Here is a 20,237-nt window from a genome sequence, read left to right as displayed (position 1 = left end):
GACTGTCCACTGGAACTGGCCGAATGGAGTGGTAAATGCAGTCTTTGGGCGATCTTCCTCGGCAACTGGAATTTGCCAGTATCCCTTGGTGAGGTCTAATTTTGAAAAATACTTGGCCCTGGCCAAGTGACTGAAGAGGTAGTCCACATCAGGCATGGGTTCCGCGTCAAACGCCGTAATCTTGTTCAGCTTCCGGTAGTCGACACAGAACCTGACGCGTCCATCCTTCTTCTTCACCAGCACAATTGGAGAACTGTAGGGAGAGTTCGCTGGCTCGATGACGCCCAACTTCGTCATGTCGGCGATTTCCTTCCTGACCACCTCCTTCTGGGCATGAGGCATGGGATACTGCTTCGTCCTCACTGGCTGTTTCTCCAGCAAGTCGAAGGTAAACTCCTCTAAATGCGTCTGAAGTGGTATGTCTGTAAGGACCCGTGCTGCATCCTTCAGGATCTCTTGCAAGTCCGCCTGCTGGTCGTCCCCAAGTTCAGGTGAGATGTGCACGTCCGTGTGATCCTCACTAGCCTCCAGCGGACAAACTGGTACACGTCCTCCTCCCTGTTCTTCCGTTGTCTCGTCCATCACGACAGCAACTGCTTCTGTCACTTTGTCCTTTTCCCCGTAGGCAGTCCTCTCTATGTAGGCGCGCAGCAGGTTGGCGTGGTACAGGCGTGCTTTCCCGTTCATGACGATCCTGTAGTTGTTCTGGCCCACTCTCGCTGTCACCTCAAAAGGTCCTTGCCACTGCAGTTGTAGCTTGTTGTGTTTGACAGGTAGAAGTAGCAACACCCGTTCTCCAATCTTGAAGCTGCGCGGCCGTGCCTTGCGGTCGAATCCTCGCGCATAACGCTGTGCTGCTCTTCCCAGGTTCTCTTGAGCCAGTTTGCAGGTCTCTTCAATCCTGTTCCTGAGTTCTACTATGTAGGTCGCTGTCGTCTGCACCTCCTCGTCAGCTTCTTCGTCCGTCCAGGCTTGACGCAGGATAGCCATGGGACCGCGTACCTGTCTGCCGTACAACAACTCAAATGGGGAAAAACCCAAGCTCTCCTGAGGAACCTCGCGGTATGCAAAAAGCAATGCTGGGATGTACCTGTCCCACGTGCGTGGTTTCTCCTGAGCTAGTTTCCTCAGCATGGTCTTCAAGGTGCCATTGAACCTTTCCACCAGTCCGTTGCACTGAGCATGGTAAGGAGTGGTGAAATGCTGCTCCAGTGATAGCAGTCGTGCTGCCTCCGCCATCACTCCTCCCGTGAACTGCGTGCCTCTGTCGGTGAGTACCTCTGATGGAATTCCCAGCCGGGACCACATAGTAACCAGAGCCTCAGCTACTCGCGTGGCTTCAATCGATTTCAGAGGGATCGCCTCTGGGTATCGAGTAGCGTAGTCCACCATGGTCAAAATGTATCTGTTTCCGTCCTCAGACGCAGGCAAGATGGGCCCGATGATGTCCACTGCCACCCGACGAAAGGGTTCGTCGATGAGCGGCATCTTCTCCAAGGGGACCTTCCTCACCCTTCCTTTGGCCACCACCTTCTGGCACTTATCGCAGGATGCGCAGAAACGTCGGACATCCGTGCAGATGCCTGGCCAGTAAAAGTGGCGCCAGACACGATCCGTGGTCTTCTTGGTGCCAAGATGACCTCCCAGAATCGAGTCGTGTGCCGTTGCCATGACACCCTCGCGAAACTCGCGAGGCACGACAACCTGTTTGAATGCACCTTCCTTGTTGCTGAACTCACGGTAGAGCAACTTCTTGTCCCTGAGGAACTTTGACCTCCCATGCTTCCCGCTCAGCTTCACCTTCCCCGACTTCGCGTGCTCCCGAGGAGTCGCTAATGTCGGATCAGATGCCTGAGCCTTCGCGAGAAGCGCGGGGGTCACGTTCCCCAGGGCAGCTCGTGCAGCAGGTAGGGGTTTGAGAGGTTTGTCCTCTCGCTCCGCCTGTGCCCGCGTGAGCACTGAAATGACGTCGGGAGACCGATAAACGGGAACCTCCCTGGTGACGCCGTCCACAAACTGAACCCGGTTTCCAATGAGCAGGTCGCATGGAGGATCGTCCATGACGACGGCCACAATGGTCCCCGTGAACAACGGTGTTACGACCTTGATCACTGCCGTGTTCAAGTCGTAAGCGTGAGATGCCTCGGCCATTCTCACCCTGATGCTGTCTCCTGTGTAGGCCATAGCTGGAACTAGACTCGCCCGAACCACTATCATGTCTGCCCCTGTGTCCCGCAGACCTTCGCCCTTCACTCCGTTAACGTAGACGTTGCAGTGGGGCTGGAAATGTTTCCTGGAGCACGGAACGCAGAGTTGTGGAATGGTGCATGAGCTCGTGACGTCCCTTAACTCCTCGCTGCCAACAAAGTGTACGCCCTTCTGGTCAGCCTGTCTCCTGTGGCAGTCCTTCTTCACGTGGCCCCGCTTGTTGCAGTAGTAACACTGGATGTCAGATCTGGAACTTGATCCCTTGTGTCCCTGATCGTCCTTCCCGTCCTTGGGTCCTGAAGAACCTGAATTTCCCGATTTTCCCGGCCGTGAGCCTGAGGATTTGCCGGAGATCGCCTGGGCGTCCTCGTGTACTCTGATCCAGTCGGCTGCCTCCTGAGTAGTCTTTGGCTGGTGCTCCTGCACGAAGGTCACCACCTCAGGTCGCAGGCTGGACATCAGTTGTTCCATGACAATGAGGTCGGCAAGGTCGTCGACGGTCCAGTTCTTCTCGGCCATCTCCACCCAGCGCCGCAGGTAGAGATTAAGGCGTGCCACAAACTGATGGCTCAGCTCGCCGCTCAGTCTCTTGCTGTTACGCAGACGTCGTCTGTAGGCTTCCGCAGTCAGGTTGAAGCGCTGGAGTAACGCCTTCTTTAGTGCCTGATAGTCTCTCGCCTCGTCGTCATCCAAAGCGTTGTAGAGCTGCAATGCGCGTCCCTTTAAGCAGGTGCTAAGGCGGCTAGCCCACGTGGCCTCGTCCCACTTCTGGTCGGATGCAATGCGCTCAAACCGGCGTAAAAAATCGTCGAGCTCGTCCTTGTCATCGTCGAACGTCGGCAGTCTCGTACGGTCGGCAACAAACGTCGGCGCGCTAGCCTGAGTAAGCGTACCCTTCTCGGCCTGTAGCCTAGCCAGTTCTAGCTGGAGATCGCGATCCGCCTGCTCTTTCTCTTTCCGTTCCTGTCTGTCACGTTCGGCCTGTCGTTCGGCCTGTCGTTCCTGTCTCTCAAGCTCGTCTTTCTTATCCTGACGGTCACGTTCGGCCTGTCGTTCTCTTTCTTGTCTTGCAAGTTCGTCTTTCTTTTCTTGTCTGTCAAGTTCGTCTTTCTTTTCCTGTCTGTCTCGTTCTGCCTGTCGTTCTCTTTCTTGTCTTGCAAGTTCGTCCTTCTTGTCCTGTCTGTCACGTTCGGCCTGTCGTTCTTGTCTGTCAAGCTCTTCTTTTCTCGTCTGTCGCTCTATGTCTTCCCTACGTTCCAGCTCCTTGCGCTTAAGCAAACTACGCGCTCTAACGCGTGCGTCTCGCTCTGTCTGTTCCTCACTACCAGGAGTCTCAAAAGTTAATCTCTTCGTAGGAGATCCCCCTGTAGCCATGGTTAGTTTAGCAAAGCTTTATCACAAAAGTAAGTCTAACGCAGCTATAGCTAGAACACGCGGTGATGAAAGCGGTGGATACAAAAATCCAGTAACCAGAAAATGCAGAAGAAAAATCCAAACGGTGTGGAATAAATCGCGTAGCCTACTTTATGGCTGCTTTTTGCGGTGAAACAAAGTGTTTCCCACAGCCGTGGCCTACTTTATCGGCTGCTTTTTGCGGTGAAACAGAGTGTCTCCCACAGCCTTGGTTAGGACAGAAGTCCTCGGACCCTTCCCCCCCAAAATTCCAACAAAGTCAAAATATGGAGAAAAATCCAAGTAAAACAAGACGGTAGAAATGTAACCTGTTACAGAATGCGAAACAACAATGTAGAGAAAACTGAGTAAAACGAATAACAAATCCGCTAACCCCGCTCAGCTCTCTGCAACGGAAAACTCTGAACGTACAACAACAAAGATTCACAAACAAAGGAAAGGGAAGTAATCACAGTTAGCGCATACAATAACTCACAAATTACAATTTACATTTCCTGCAAGATGTGAATCGCTTAAGGTGTGGTATATGATCAAAACTATACAAAAAAGGGTAGCACCAAGCAGAAAATAAGTCGAGCACTGACGAGATTATCTGCTCTTAGTTATCCTTAATTGGTGGGTCTTTATCAGTTGGAAATTAACTGAGTAAATCCCGGCTTGGCCCCCATGTGTCACGTTTCAATATATCACTTAAGGTGATTATGAACCGGTTAATTACTACTAATTAACTAACCACACCACGATCCACTCTCGCAGTCATACAATTAAATAGAGTCAACAAAAGTATAAGTTTCAGACGCCTGTTTATGTATAAACTCGCCACCTCCCTCGAGCCTTCACTCAAAATATGTTCCTTTTACGTTCTCAACACGTAAAAAACCCGTGGTCACTGACAAAATGCCAGTAGTATATAGAAAATTATAGTAACACGCTGAACCCGTGTAAATACAGTCAAAATGAGAATGTTCTGTTCAAAAAGCTCTAGTTCATGCAGGGGTCACACACCCCACGTTGTCACTACTCCAATGAAATCACAGATAAGAAAAAGACAACGGTGGTCAACGGGGTGCGTAAGACACGGTGCACTTAGCTTTCTTTCTGTATGCTGGTTAGCCGGTATGCTGGTTAGCCGGGTTGCTGGTTAGCCGGTTCGCTGGTTAGCCGGTCTGCTGGTTAGCCGGTCTGCTGGTTAGCCGGTTAGCGTAGCTTCCTCAGGTCCCAGCTCCAACGTCTGCAGCTAGCAGTGTCCCGTCAAAGGCAGCCGTGCAGCGGTTACAGGAAACCGACAGAAACGAACGAACGAAGGCTGCAAACAGAAAGCATCGGTGCACTAAACATGTCAGCTACCCCTCACCCACCACCTTAAAACATGTCATCTTTAAATATCTCATCGAGCACGTGGGCCTGCACAAAACGGACTTTTTACAACAACAAAACAGTCATTTTCCGTCCTTCTCTCCCTATCTGCAAAAACCATATACAGATTAGTATTTTAGCGTCACAGAGAGTAAATTATGCGCTAACCTGGAAAGAACAACAGAGAGTATTTCATTCCACAAACACAGACTCATCAACAGCGTTAAATAATGATTTATTACCTCAAAAGCCTATGATTGTACTCTCATGGAAGCAAAAATCCGCTTCCTCCCTGGAACAGCCTCTGTTCGTCAACAGTGACCAAAAACGTCCAGAACCCCTTGTCGAATCCTTATGCGAAAGCCATCGCCGACGAAGGAAAGTTGACGACTTGTCCTCAGCAAAATACGTGGCAGAGAGAAGAAATAATTGGTGGAAGTTCCCTTAGAGTGCCGAATATAATACTCGGTGAAAAACCATCATACTCTAGAAACTGTGTATTAGATCCTTCCCCTTCTGCCGCTGGGTGTCAAGTGCCCCGTGCTTGTGTCTCTCTCAGACAACCTAGCCAAAAACACGTGACTGACCTTGTCACAAAAACCAGTCCAGCTATACACAATTCTGCCTCCCAAGCAGAAAAAAAGACACGAGAAACTCAATCCCTGAAAATCCCGTGTGCGCTGTCAGCGAAAAACCGTCAGCCCTATGACAGCAGAAACCTCCACTGTAAAACTCGTGCGCAGCAAACCCTCCGTGTTCATTGAGCACTGTCAGCAAACTCTGCTGTAGCCCAATATCACGTACAGGCGCTTTCTATCATGATCGACCCAGAACAGGCACTCCACTGAGTGACACTTTCTTGGTCTCTGTCACCCGATCGTGACAATGTATGTATGTTTCTTGCTTTCTACCTCTGTGCTGTGAATGTTACAGAAACACACACTGTCTCCCAAAGTGACGGACGATGAAGTCTACTTCTTCAGAAAGCCCATTGCCTTGCAGAAGGTTTGTTTTGGATATGAAATAAGACCGCCCAGATTACTTTGTTTCTTGTGCCATTGTTACTGTTAGCATTTATTTGAAAGATAGACAAGAACACTTTGGTGCTTTTGTTTGCCTTTCTTCGCATTGGTTTGATCAAAATGTTTGTCTGTCCCATCGATTTTGATTGGATGTGTGATTTATGTGAAGAGGATGGTGGAATCGATTAATACATGTTGCTTAGCCTTTGTGTATCAGTGTTCGCTTTGAATGTCTGGTAACAAAACACACATTTCAGGTTTTTTCAAGAAGCGAAAACAAATTAAAAGATGTAAAAAGGCGCTTTTTTGACTCACATGCGAAGCAAAAGTGAGTCTATGTACTCACCCGAGTCGTCCGTCCGTCCGTCCCCCCCGTCCGTCCGTCCGTCCGGACGTCCGTCCGGAAAACTTTAACGTTGGATATTTCTTGGACACTATTCAGTCTATCAGTACCAAATTTGGCAAGATGGTGTATGATGACAAGGCCCCAAAAAACATACATAGCATCTTGACCTTGCTTCAAGGTCAAGGTCGCAGGGGCCATAAATGTTGCCTAAAGAACAGCTATTTTTCACATTTTTCCCATTTTCTCTGAAGTTTTTGAGATTCAATACCTCGCCTATATATAATATATAGGGCAAAGTAAGCCCCATCCTTTGATACCAGTTTGGTTTACCTTGCTTCAAGGTCAAGGTCACAGGAGCTCTTCAAAGTTGGATTGTATACATATTTTGAAGTGACCTTGACCCTGAACTATGGAAGATAACTGTTTCAAACTTAAAAATTATGTGGGGCACATGTTATGCTTTCATCATGAGACACATTTGGTCACATATGATCAAGGTCAAGGTCACTTTGACCCTTATGAAATGTGACCAAAATAAGGTAGTGAACCACTAAAAGTGACCATATCTCATGGTAGAAAGAGCCAATAAGCACCATTGTACTTCCTATGTCTTGAATTAACAGTTTTGTGTTGCATGACCTTGGATGACCTTGACCTTGGGTCAAGGTCACATGTATTTTGGTAGGAAAAATGTGTAAAGCAGTTCTTAGTGTATGATGTCATTGCTAGGTTTAGTTATTTGACCTTGACCCTGAAGGTCAAGGTCATGTAAAGGTCAAGGTCAAGCATGTGAGTCGTATGGGCTTTGCCCTTCTTGTTTTAACAACTGAGTATGTTATCAAATTTTGTGTGAACAAGTTTTAAACACTTATGTTTTCCCCTTTTCATTTTTGTACCGAGTAGGCTAGTGAAGTACAAGTGTAATATTTTCCCCCCAAGATGCATATGCATGCGTAACAGCAGCTGTTGATGTAGTGGTGTGCATGCATAGCGAAGTAAGTGCAGCTGCACTTCTGTCAAATCCATTTGCATTGTTTGCAGAGATGGTTAGAGCAGACCTTTGCTAGTATCACTGGTAAAATACTAAAATAGGAAATATGCTTTGAGCTAGTGTATCAGAAACATGATGTGTTGCAAACCTCTGGCTTGTGACTCTACAGGTCAGGTGAACTTAATTAAGCACAACAGCAAGAAATACAAATTTGAATGACAGTTCCTTAACGATCCAAAGGTACCAGTGGAAACAAAACCATAGGTGTGTAGTCTCTTGTTGCTGTTGCCAAAAAAAGGTCCTGCTCTATCCATCTCTGCTGTCTGTGCAAAAACTGTGAATGCATGGTGAATGTGAAGCAAATTCGAGTGTTTCAAAAGAATATTGTTAGTTTGATTTGGAAATGAAATCCTCTGTTTGTAACAGTAAGGCACATAGAATATGACTGTTGGAGATGTTACAAAACTTCAGTGAATTGTTGTGGCGCTGGTAGTACACAATGCAGACATTTTGCTGAACCTGAAAATGACTATATTAGTTTTAATATCAATGTTGTCCAGGTAATTTGACAGTAGACCAGACGCCAACATTGGTGTCCAGGTAATTTGACAGTAGACCAAACGCCAACATTGGTGTCCTGCTGAAGCATGAATGTAATTTTGGTTTTGTTCAGTTCACCTGCAAGTCAAAGCAGCATTGTACACATGAATGTAATTTTGGTTTTGTTCAGTTCACCTGCAACTGCAAGTCAAAGCAGCATTGTACACATGAATGTAATTTTGGTTTTGTTCAGTTCACCTGCAACTGCAAGTCAAAGCAGCATTGTACACATGAGAAATGGAAACTGTTGCCCAGATTTTTTGATTTTTTTAATTTATTTGATTTTTTTAATTTATTTGATTTTTTTACAAAATGCTGTTGGTGCTCGTACAAAATTTCCAAACAAAATTTGAAATGCAGACATTGAACTGTGACCTAAAGCGCATCCCTGTGAACCGTTTTGCATGGAAGGGGGAGTTAGGAATGAGTTCAAAAGTTTGATGTAAAGTGGGTTATGCAGGAGCCCTCACCCCTGTTGATGAAAGTGCCCGACGACCAATCGTCCTTCATGGAGACGGAGAGCGTCAAGGACACCGAGGGAGACGCAGCCAGCGAGATTCTCAACGCCTCCATTGAGGAAGTCGCCCCCGTGCCGGAGAAACCCACCAAGCGGGTGGGTCTTGTAACTCCGCTTGTCATTTTCAGTCTTTACGACAAAAGAAATGTGAGAAAATCGGGCCTAGAAAAGGACGCAATGGGAGGAAACCTTAAAAAAGTTAAATCAGGAGGGAGGTGTCAGAAAAGTCAGGTAATCTTAAATTGGGGGGGGGGGGAGGTGTATGTAAAAAGGCAGGACGTCTTAAATCACTGGGGGGGGGGGGGGGTGTGTCTTAACAGTGGAGTTCCACTGTACTTCTGTTCAAAATCTCTCACTGTTAAGACATTCTCCGTGTTAGTTATACATTTGAACAAAACATTGTGTTGTAAATGATAAAGATACCTTATTTGATGTGTAAATGATGATGTAAAGCAGCAGTGACCTGTCCAGGCTGTGTGCACGCCACAGGAGCGTCCTTGCACTTGGACATGAACAGTGGGAACTCCCTTTTACCACCTCAACAAATCAGTCACAAGCAGATACTTAAATGGAGGGAGTCTTGATATGGAGGTGAAATTACAGAGGGTATGCAGAGAAAATGAGAAAAAGCAAGATGTGAAAAGGAAGGTCTTGAATACGGGGTCTTACAAGGGTGTTCCACGTTAACACAATTCATCAGCCTGGCTGCATCCTGTGCACACTGCATTTTTTCCCCGCTGAATTAATTTGGTTGATTAACACCATGTCAGTTATAGAATTGAATCAGCCGAAAATCCCTACTTTGCCTAGAAAGAAACCAGACCTTTGAATGTTGGGATTTGTCCAAGTGGAAGGATGCTGGTATCCCAGGTAACATCCCAGGTCAAATCCCAGGTCAAATCCCAGATCAAATCCCAGGTCAAATCCCAGGTCAAATCCTGGAAGGCTGTATGATGATCAACAAGATAGTTTACAACTACAAGGCAAAGGCGGTATCTTTATCGCAGCATGAAGTTCAGCGAGATTGCTTTGAGTAAATCCATTCGTCGTTTTAATTTCCTTTATTTTATGTCTTTGGTTGATAAGTCTTTGGTTATGATTTTGTGTTTTCATGTGTTAGGTTTTTCAGTGTGCTTCTGTGACTGTATTGAGCTGTTGCATGAACTTCTGTGGTTTGACTGTTTGCTGAGTTGAGAAATAAGCGTATTCAAAGATGCAGGCATCTCGCTTTCTTGCCAGTACCTTCAGATATGATGTAGTTATTTTAGAATGAATCTGAAGTATTATTGCATATTTTTGTTGATGCATCTTTTTCTTTTCTACAGAAAAGTGCCAGTAACCGTCGGCAGCCAAGCGGCTACATTGTGTTCGCTGGGGAGATTCGTAAATCCATTCAGAATGAGAACCCCGACAGCTCTTTTGGTGATATCAGCAGGATTGTTGGCATGAAGGTGGGAATTTGTGTGATAAATCGACCGCTGTACTGCTGAGATCTCTGTCTTTCTCCCCCTTTCTTTTCTCTTTCCAGTCTCTCTCTCTCTCTCTCTCCCTCTCTCTCTCTCTCTCTCTCTCTCTCTCTCTCTCTCTCTCTCTCTCTCTCTCTCTCTCTCTCTCTCTCTCTCTCTCTCTTTTTCTAACGATTACTACATGTAGACATGAGAACACCAAACGACCTTGTGTATGGTGAATTGGGAAGATTCCCAATATATCTAAACTCATATGTAAAGTGCATTACATATTGGCTAAAATTAACAAGAATGGAAAATTCTAAGATTCCATGTAAAGCATACAAAGTTCTCTATAATTTATATTGTAATGGCAAGATTACATGGGCGACGGATGTTCGAAAGTGTTTGTTCTCTCATGGGTTTGCAGATGTATGGTACAACCAAGGGGTTAAGACAGCGATTGATAGATTGCAGATGGCAAGACTGGAAGGACCATATGCAAAGCAGTGATCGATTTTCTACATACAGATTGTTTAACTCTTTCAACACGTCCACCCTATGACATGACTATACACTCAGAACGCATGCGCCAAAGCATATAAATAGCCTGCTGACAACCAAAATTGGGACATTTTGAAAAAAATATTGTATTTTGAAAAAAATATTGTAAAAAAACTAGTACATGTGGGGATTTACTTTTTGCACACAATTAAAGAAAGATTTTTCATTGTTTCAGAAATGTACTTTGTATTTGTCAAAAGGCTTGTTGTGTTTGTGTGGTATGCTATTGAAAATGTCAATAAATAGCCTGCTGACAACCAAAATTTGAAAATTTTGAAAAAAATATTGTATTTTGAAAAAAATATTGTAAAAAAAACTAGTACATGTGGAGACTTACTTTTTGCACACAATTAAAGAAAGATCTTTCATTGTTTCAGAAATGTACTTTGTATTTGTCAAAAGGCTTGTTGTGTTTGTGTGGTATGCTATTGAAAATGTCAACAATTTAAATAAAAAAAAGTCCAGAGGCACCACATAAATACTACAGACATGTTTGAAAATATGCACAAAATGTTGTTAGTGAATACTCAAAAAAGAATTTACTAACCTGAATGATACAATGAGATGACTGGGTGATGACTATGATGAATATATCCATGTAGAAGAAAAGAAACACTTGCTGTCACAGTATTTACAGTGCCACAGAGCACAGCTCAACGCAAAACGCCACACCACATTCCAGGCACCAGAATCGAGTCCCATTGCGTTGGGTTTTATCCATAGAAGAAAAGAAACACTTGCTGTCACAGTATTTACAGTTTTTGTATAAATGACTTGTTCAGAACTCGGTTTATGCACGGAGAACATCCTTCTTTGTGTGCCACACTTCGAAGCACGGATCAACACAAAGCGCCACAGCCATGTGGCCACAGCCGGAACATTCCCGGCACCAGAATCGCGTCCGTCCGCTTGCATTGGGTTTTGGCCAAAGTAGCATTGACACCTCGAGCTCTTGATTTGGCTAACTCATTCACCCTCATCACTCACTTATCCATCTATCACAACACCACTGTTTCATGCACACACAGTCACTACCTTCCTTCTGCACGCCGCTTCGCTTCGCAACAACACTGACAACTCGCGACATTTTGGAATCCTAAATATGAAACTAAGGCATGGGTTGGTCCCGTCAATGACCTGTAGTATCCAAACTAACCAATGAAATCAACTGTTCTGGGAGTTATTTGTCGCGTATGGTAATGCAGCCGACCTCTGAACCTATGACGTGGGTTTTCGTATGGAAAATCCCCAGCGTGGTATTTTCCACTTCCAACGCTACTATTAAGGCGGTGTGAGGCGAAGCGACTCACGCACCTTACGCACGGATTCTGGCGGCGTGCTGACAACGGCATGATCAGTGAACGCTTGTATTCGGGCGGCGCGTCGCGAAAAAGTTAAGACCGTAAGCAGTACTGAAGCGTATATAGATATGGAAATGAACAGCTATGTGAAAAGTGCATTAACTAAATTTAGGTTCGGTGTATCGTATCTCGCTGTACACAGATGTAGGTATAGTGTACGGAGTGAGGAAGATTTGTTGTGTCGTCTGTGTAAATTGGCTGAAGAAAATGAAATACACTTTATGTTTTGCTGTCCTGCACTACGTCACCTAAGAGTATTATTGATAAAGCCAAAATATTATAATCATCCATGTATGTACCGATATACTTTGCTTATGTCTACTGGAAATGTCAGTCAAATATCCAAATTAGCACAATACATTATCAGGGAATGAAAAGATTAATCACTGTGACATGATTTATGTACACATGTATTACTGTTTGATGTGTACAAATTTGGTTCATTTATGAAACAACACAATGTTTTACTATGATTATGTTGTATATGGGCGCATACCCTTCAGAAGGGGCTCTGGCCTAAAACTGAATAAATTTTCGTATTCGTATTCTCTCTCTCTCTCTCTCTCTCTCCGTCTCTCTCTCTCTCTCTCTCTCTCTCTCTCTCTCTCTCTCTCTCTCTCTCTCTCTCTCTCTCTCTCTCTCTCTCTCTCTCTCTCTCTCTCTCTCTCTCTCTCTCTCTCTCTCTCTCTCTCTCTCTCTCTCTCTCTCTCTCTCCGTCTCTCTCTCTCTCTCTCTCTCTCTCTCTCTCCGTCTCTCTCTCTCTCTCTTCCTGTCTCTCTTACCCTCTCTCTCTCTCTGTGCTTCCTCCCTCTCTCTCTCTCCCCCCCTCCCTCTCTCTCCCCCTCCCTCTCTCTCCCCCCCTCCCATATCCCTTTCACTCTTTTTTTCTCTCTCTCTCTTCCTGTCTCTCTCTCTCTCTCTCTTTCTCTCTTTCCTACTCTCTTTCTCTCTCTTACACTCTCTCTCCCTCTGTGCTCTCTCCCCATCTCCCTTTCACTCTCTCTATCTCTCTCTCTCCCTCTGTCTCTCCCTCTCTCTAGCTCTCTTTTTCAATCCTTTACCTCTGTTCCCTTGTATCTTCCCCTACTCATGTTCTTACTTCCAAGCACACAATACACTCCCAATTTGAAAATTGGTTAACAAATACTTGCACTTATGTATACACAGGTCCAGTGACTATGACCTGTTTTCAGTTGTATTCCGAGAGCTTATTTGCGTCTTGTGTTTTCTATCACTTCCGTGTGAATAATGCATGTGGTTGATTTCACTGTATAGGGAGGACGAAAAGTAAAGCTGAAAGTGCAGGTGAACCTCGAAGAAAGCGTCTTGATCTTTCCTTGTAATATTTTAAATGGTTGCAGAAGACAGACGTGTATTCATCAAAAGATCAGATAAATAAGCATCTGTCTTCGACAACTCAATAGACGATTTTCAGAAATAACTCTGTCGGGTTTGTATGGGTTGTCTAAGAGTGAATACGCTTGCAAAAACCTCTGACAAACATTGGAAGGGCCAATCACTAGCTAGGGTGTGTGTCGGAAACATTGGAAGGGCCAATCACTAGCTAGGGTGTGTGTCGGAAACACTTGGAAGGGCCAATCACTAGCTAGGGTGTGTGTCGGAAACATTGGAAGGGCCAATCACTAGCTAGGGTGTGTGTCGGAAACATTGGAAGGGCCAATCACTAGCCAGGGTGTGTGTCGGACACACTTGGACATGAGCACGTGATTTTAACACCCGACAAAGTTAATTTTAGAATTTGTCTGATTCTGAAAGAAAATGCACGTTGACAAGTGCTTGAAAAGATTGTCAGATCTAACGGTCACTGTTCAGTCTTAGTTGAACCAGATTAAGTTGCTGACAGGTGAATTATAGGCAGACAAACTGAGAGGATCTTTTAATAACTCAAGGAAAAGATCTTTCACTGTTATTGAGACTTTATGCTTCTTTGTTTATTTACTGCAGAGTTATTTTTGACGTTTGATCATTGCTTTTGTGCGTTTTTGAAATTGAAAAGGTACCACTTTGTGTACATGATCCAGCAGGTAGCATTTGAAGTTCTTGTTCATTTTATTACATTTAGTCAAGTTTTGACTAAATGTTTTAACATAGAGGGGGAATCGAGACGAGGGTCGTGGTGTATGTGTGTGTGTGTGTGTCTGTCTGTCTGTCTGTCTGTGCGTGTGTGTGTGTAGAGCGATTCAGACTAAACTACTGGACCGATCTTTATGAAATTTGACATGAGAGTTCCTGGGAATGATATCCCCGGACGTTTTTTTCATTTTTTCGATAAATGTCTTTGATGACGTCATATCCGGCTTTTTGTAAAAGTTGAGGCGGCATTGTCACACCCTCATTTTTCAATCAAATTGATTGAAATTTTGGCCAAACAATCTTCGACGAAGGCCGGACTTTGGTATTGCATTTCAGCTTGGTGGCTTCAAAATGAATCAATGACTTTGGTCATTAAAAATCTGAAAACTGTAAAAAAAAAATAATAATAAATTAAGTAGATGTGCATCGCCAAGGCACTGCATACCCCAGCGAAAGACAAGCTTCTCTCTTACTCTCTCTCTTTCTCTCTCTCAAACACACACACACACACACGAACACACACGCACACGCACACCCCCCCCCCCCCCAAGCTCGAATAACCCAAAGCCTTTGAAGAGACCCCAGGGGGCCAATCATCACCCCAGGATCCATCGGAGAAGATAATTCTCACTCCTGCCCCCCCCCCCCCCCCCCCCCCCAGAATTTGTCTGATTCTGAAAGAAAATGCACGTTGACAAGTGCTTGAAAAGATTGTCAGATCTAACGGTCACTGTTCAGTCTTAGTTGAACCAGATTAAGTTGCTGACAGGTGAATTATAGGCAGACAAACTGAGAGGATCTTTTAATAACTCAAGGAAAAGATCTTTCACTGTTATTGAGACTTTATGCTTCTTTGTTTATTTACTGCAGAGTTATTTTTGACGTTTGATCATTGCTTTTGTGCGTTTTTGAAATTGAAAAGGTACCACTTTGTGTACATGATCCAGCAGGTAGCATTTGAAGTTCTTGTTCATTTTATTACATTTAGTCAAGTTTTGACTAAATGTTTTAACATAGAGGGGGAATCGAGACGAGGGTCGTGGTGTATGTGTGTGTGTGTGTGTGTCTGTCTGTCTGTCTGTCTGTGCGTGTGTGTGTGTAGAGCGATTCAGACTAAACTACTGGACCGATCTTTATGAAATTTGACATGAGAGTTCCTGGGAATGATATCCCCGGACGTTTTTTTCATTTTTTCGATAAATGTCTTTGATGACGTCATATCCGGCTGTCAATATAACACTTACCTCGACAGTACTATTCTTGCACATTATCTATTATAGGCCGAAAAAATTGGACAAAACGCTGAGTGGGTACAATTATCTCCCATAACCATGCGCCACCGTGGATCCCAAGCACTGTCCGAGTGCTTCCCCCTTACAGGATGTAGGTGGCGCGTCCTCTTTCTTTTTTCGCGCGTGTCAGACCGGCTGTGTTTCTGCTACGCTCCCGGATTATTTTGGACTAAGAGGCTCCTTTTCTGTGTGGACTATCACCTGTTGGATTATTGTGTGTTATTCCACTTCTGGCTTGAGGCTACGTTGTGTTTCCTTCAACTTGTGCCTCCGTTTTTGTGTGGCGGACTCGGCGTGCCTCCCGTCCTACTTCGTGGTGACCGGTCGTCTGCTTCTCGTTTCGCCGCATTCACTTGAGTATTGACCTAAATTTTCTTTGAATTTTGTTAATTCTCGGTCTTTAAGGGTACGTACAGGGCGAGGTAGGATGTCTCGTCCTGTTTTGGGCTCTGGTTCTACGGAACCAGAGTCTGCCGGGGGCAACCCTTCTCCGGGCGCCCAGCGTCATGTTTTACGCACGGAGAAGGGGATCTTTCGGCGCTCCGACTCTCCCTCCCCAAACGCTTTGCGTTTGCGGCGAGGGAGGGCGGAGAAAGCCTGTTTGAGCAAGCTCAATGCGAGCTTGCTCAAACAGGCTGGGCTTGAGCCTGGGACTTCGGGCGGGGCTGCGCCGTCGAAGGTTCGGGGAAGTTCGAGGGGAAAGAAAAAGCTTCTTTCTCCTTCTCCTTCAGTGGAACAGGCTTCCCCCCCTTCGACGCCGTTGTCCGGCCCTCAGTCTCAGGCTTCAGCTCCTCCCGGTTTCGAGCCTGGGGGGAAGGTTTCCTTCTCCCCCCTGGCTCGAATCCGGGGGCAGGTCGATTCCCAACCCTCTTTGGGGGTTGGTGAATCCGATCTAGGGGCTACTGGAGAGACTCAGGTTTTGACAGCCAACGGCCATACCACGTTGAAAACACCGGTTCTCGTCCGACCACCGAAGTTAAGCAACGTCGGGCCCGGTTAGTACTTGGATGGGTGACCGCCTGGGAACACCGGGTGCAGTTGGCATTAAAATCTTTCTTTTTCCGGTGCCTCTCCTGTGCCCTCCTCGGTTTCCACCGCTGTGGAAGCCAGGAGGGACACGGGTCCTCCTCTGAACTCCCTCGCTGGGTCGTCTGCTGCTGTTTTGACAGTAGTTTCGGCCTCCTGGGGGGGGAGATCGGAGGAGATGACGGGGTCTCTGAATTCCCTCCCCGCTGGGGTTGGGATGCGAATTGACCCCGTTCAGGGCGGTCCTGTGGGGGCAGGGGTTTCAGGCTTCGTGCCTACGACCACTGCTACTACGGTTCCCTCTGACGTCCGTGTGACTGGTGGCTGTCCCTCTTGAAACGCTCCGGCCGACTAGTTACTGGACGTGGAGGTGTTCGACAGAACGTGGTACTTCTGTCGAATGGTCAGGGCGACGGGAACATTGTTTCTGTTGCTCAGACCGACACCTCCGACCGGACCGTCTTGACCCCACGCCATTCCTTAGCGTCTGGTGTTCGGGTGACGGATGGTCCGGACCAAGGGTCCGGAACGTTCCAGGCTTACGGGTCGGGATCGAACCGGACCCACGGGTCCCGACTGGACTTGACCTCCGGGTTTGGTCCGGACGGGACCCATGGTACGGGACCGTACCGGACCTTAGGGTCCGGTGCGGGACAGTACCTCTGGCCCTTGCCGGACCCCCCGGACCTACGGGTCCGGATGGTACGGTACGGGACCAGTGTTTCGGTCGGGACCGGACCACCCGACCACCTCTGTTGGTCTGGGTGGTCTGGCACCGAACCGGAACACACCGGACCTACGGGTCCGGAGGGTACGGTACCGGACCAGTGGTCCGGTCGGGACCGGACCACTCGACCACCTCTGTTGGTCCGGGTGGTCTGGCACCGAACCGGACCATGCCGGACCTACGGGTCCGGATGGTACGGTATGTCCACGTCCGGACCGAGCCACCCGAACACTTCTGTGGGTACGGATGGTTCGGTACCGAACGGGACCTCCGGATGGTACGGGACCGGACCGAATCTACGGGTTCGGATGGTCCGGTACCGGACCACCCGACCACCTCTGTTGGTCCGGATGGTCTGTCACCGAACCGGACCATACCGGACCACCGGACCTACGGGTCCGGATGGTACGGTAGGTCCACGTCCGGACCGAACACTTCAGTGGGTACGGATGGTTCGGTGCCGTACGGGACCTCCGGATGGTATGGGACAGGACCGGAACACCGGACCACCCTACCGGATCGGTCCGGACCACCCGACCACCTCTGTTGGTCCGGATGGTCTGGCACCGAACCGGACCTACGGGTCCGGATGGTACGGTATGTCCACGTCCGGACCGAGCCACCCGAACACTTCTGTGGGTACGGGTGGTTCGGTGCCGAACGGGACCTCCGGATGGTGCGGGACCGGACCGGACCTACGGGTCCGGATGGTCCGGTGCTGGACCGGTGGTCCGGTCCGGACCGGACCACCCGACCACCTCTGTTGGTCCGGATGGTCTGGCACCGAACCGGACCATACCGGACTTACGGGTCCGGATGGTACGGTGTGTCCACGTCCGGACCGAGCCACCCGAACACTTCTGTGGGTACGGATGGTTCGGTACCGAACGGGACCTCCGGATGGTACGGGACCGGACCGGAACACCGGACCGGAACACCGGACCACCCTACCGGACCGGTCCGGACCACCCGACCACCTCTGTTGGTCCGGATGGTCTGGCACCGAACCGGACCTACGGGTCCGGATGGTACGGTACGTACGTCCACGCCCGGACCGAACCACCCGAACACTTCTGTGCGTACGGATGGTTCGGTGCCGAACAGGACCTCCGGATGGTACCGGACCTACGGGTCCGGACCTACGGGTCCGGATGGTCCGGTGCGGGACCACCCGACCACCTCTGTTGGTCTGGATGGTCTGGCACCGAACCGGACCATACCGGACCACCGGACCTACGGGTCCGGATGGTACGGTATGTCCACGTCCGGACCTAACCACCCGAACACTTCGTTGGGTACGATGGTTCGGTGCTGAACGGGACCTCCGGATGGTACGGCACCGGACCGGACCGGATCGGCACCCCCGACCGGACCGGACCATTTCTTTTCTGATCAGACCCCATGGGTTCCTGTTCAGTCTATAAATGGCGGGGGTTCGTTGGCTGGGCTGACCCAACAGTCGCAGGGTTGTTGTTTTTCTCCCCCTTCGGCTGCTGGAGACGTTTCGTCTTTGGGGCAGGGGTCTTCGCGGCCTCTTGCTTCTGTGGGCGTTTCTTCACAGCCTGCTTCATCGCTTTCGGCTCTTCCCCCTCAAGCTCCCTACACTCCTGCTTTTGAGGAGTTGTCGGGAAGTGAAGAGGAGAGTGAGTCGGAGGACGATAGGGAGGAGGATCAGGGTCGCCCTGAGGTTAACACTGAACCTCTACCCTTGCCGGTTTCTGATGGAACTTCCGAAGCTATGCTTCGTACTTTCCAACAGTACATGACAGACATCACGCGGCGTCTTGACGTCACGGATGCCTCTCTTAAGCGTCTGTCGTCTAGTGTTGACACACAGGACGTGGACCCGGGGTCTGAGGACGAGAGGCAGGAGGCTCGTCCTCGCACAGCTAGAAGGACGTTTGAACAGTTTCAGGACGTCCTTCCCTGAGACGCCCTCTCGTCCTTTGAGTCCGCTTCGGCCCGGGCGCGGGAGGCTCACGCCGCGTCTGCCGGCGGCTCGTTTTATGAACGATCCGGCCGCCGGCAATTCGCGTTCCACCCTAGTCTAAGTGCCACGGTGGAAGCGGCAGCACATCGCCTGAGGAGTACAGATTCACGTGCAAACGCGACCTATGTTCCTCGGGAGGACGCGGGTTCAGTGCCATGCTTTCCTTTGGGAGGCGCACCTCCACTGTTTCCTCGTGTCCAATCTGTTTCGTCCCTCCCTTTTCCCTTTGACTCTCGAACTCTCCCTTTCCAGACTTCGAGTGTTTAGGGTGGGGCTGACGGTGATGTGTTCGTTGGGGAGGTGCCTTCGGTCAAGAAGGTGGAACTGAGCTCTGCTTCGTTCCACAATCTTGAGGCCACCGTTTCGTCCACAGTCGAGGCCCAATCACAGGCCTTGACATGGATGAGCACGCTGTCCACACTGTTGGACCCTCCCAATCGGGCAGAGTCCGATTCCACTCGGGTCCTTGACACGGTTCGAGTGGATCGGGCTTTGCATGCCGTGCGATCGTGCGTGACGTCTGCGGCAGAATTGGCCATTGGAACACGGGTCCACTTTATTGGCCCTGTTCCGTGATCATTTTCTGCCTACTTCTATAGTGCCTCCGGATATGAGGAAGAGTCTGAGGAACACGTTTCCTCAGCCTTCTTCCCTCTTTCATCCGGACACTGTTCGTTCTGTGGTGGAGTCCACACGCCAGAGGAACACTGATTCTCTGATGGTTGGCCTCGCTGCTTCGGCGACGGCGGCGGGGAGTAAGAGAAGTGCTACAGTCACCTCCAGCTCCCAGCCTCAGAAGAAGAAGAAGAAGCCAGTTTCACTGCCTCCTTCTTCCTCCTCTTAGGCGCCTGTTGCGTTCCCAAGCAAGACGAAGGGTGCTCAGACAGGTAAGGGGAAGCAGCACCACCAGGGGGGGTGGTCGCAAGCCTGCGCCTGCCCGCCAGCAGAATTTTCAGTGAGTCCCGGCCCTACGTTGACGCCCCCTCAAGTTGCCCCTCTTTCGTCCGGCGGTTCCCTTTTTTCGGGCCCGCGGCATGTGGGGCAGACTGGTCTCCAACCAGTTTTTCTTGAGGGTGGTGTGGTCGGGGTTTTCTCTACCGCTGTCGTCACAACCTCCATTGTCCGCTCTACCTTGGACGTTCCCCCCTCCTCGAGAGCCTGCCAGATGGCAGGCTCTTCAGGACGAGGTGAACTCGTTGGTCGAGAAGAAGGCGGTCTACCCCCTTTCTCAGCCTTCTCTGGGGTTCTGCTCCCGCCTGTTCACCGTCCCCAAAAAGGACGGCCG

The 20,237-nt window shown here is 48.6% G+C and overlaps 1 protein-coding gene and 1 non-coding gene across 6 annotated transcripts in view; both read left to right on the top strand.

Moving 5' to 3' along the window:
• LOC138965486 (protein polybromo-1-like) overlaps positions 1-20,237 on the top strand; it is a 101,747-nt gene that overhangs the window by 58,397 nt on the left and 23,113 nt on the right. For all 5 annotated transcript variants that reach the window (XM_070337659.1, XM_070337658.1, XM_070337661.1 and 2 more), the window contains 3 exons: positions 5,911-5,982; positions 8,397-8,549; positions 9,779-9,904. In XM_070337659.1, the coding sequence (XP_070193760.1) occupies positions 5,911-5,982; positions 8,397-8,549; positions 9,779-9,904 (351 nt within the window). The remainder of the gene's footprint in view (positions 1-5,910; positions 5,983-8,396; positions 8,550-9,778; positions 9,905-20,237) is intronic.
• On the top strand, positions 16,135-16,253 carry LOC138965735 (5S ribosomal RNA). Its single transcript, XR_011455508.1, has one exon. It is a non-coding gene; the product is annotated as a 5S ribosomal RNA (ribosomal RNA).

Source organism: Littorina saxatilis, linkage group LG4 (genome assembly GCF_037325665.1).
Source record: "Littorina saxatilis isolate snail1 linkage group LG4, US_GU_Lsax_2.0, whole genome shotgun sequence".
Classification (NCBI taxonomy): Eukaryota; Metazoa; Mollusca; class Gastropoda; order Littorinimorpha; family Littorinidae; genus Littorina; species Littorina saxatilis.
This window is presented reverse-complemented; position numbering and strand designations above follow the sequence as displayed.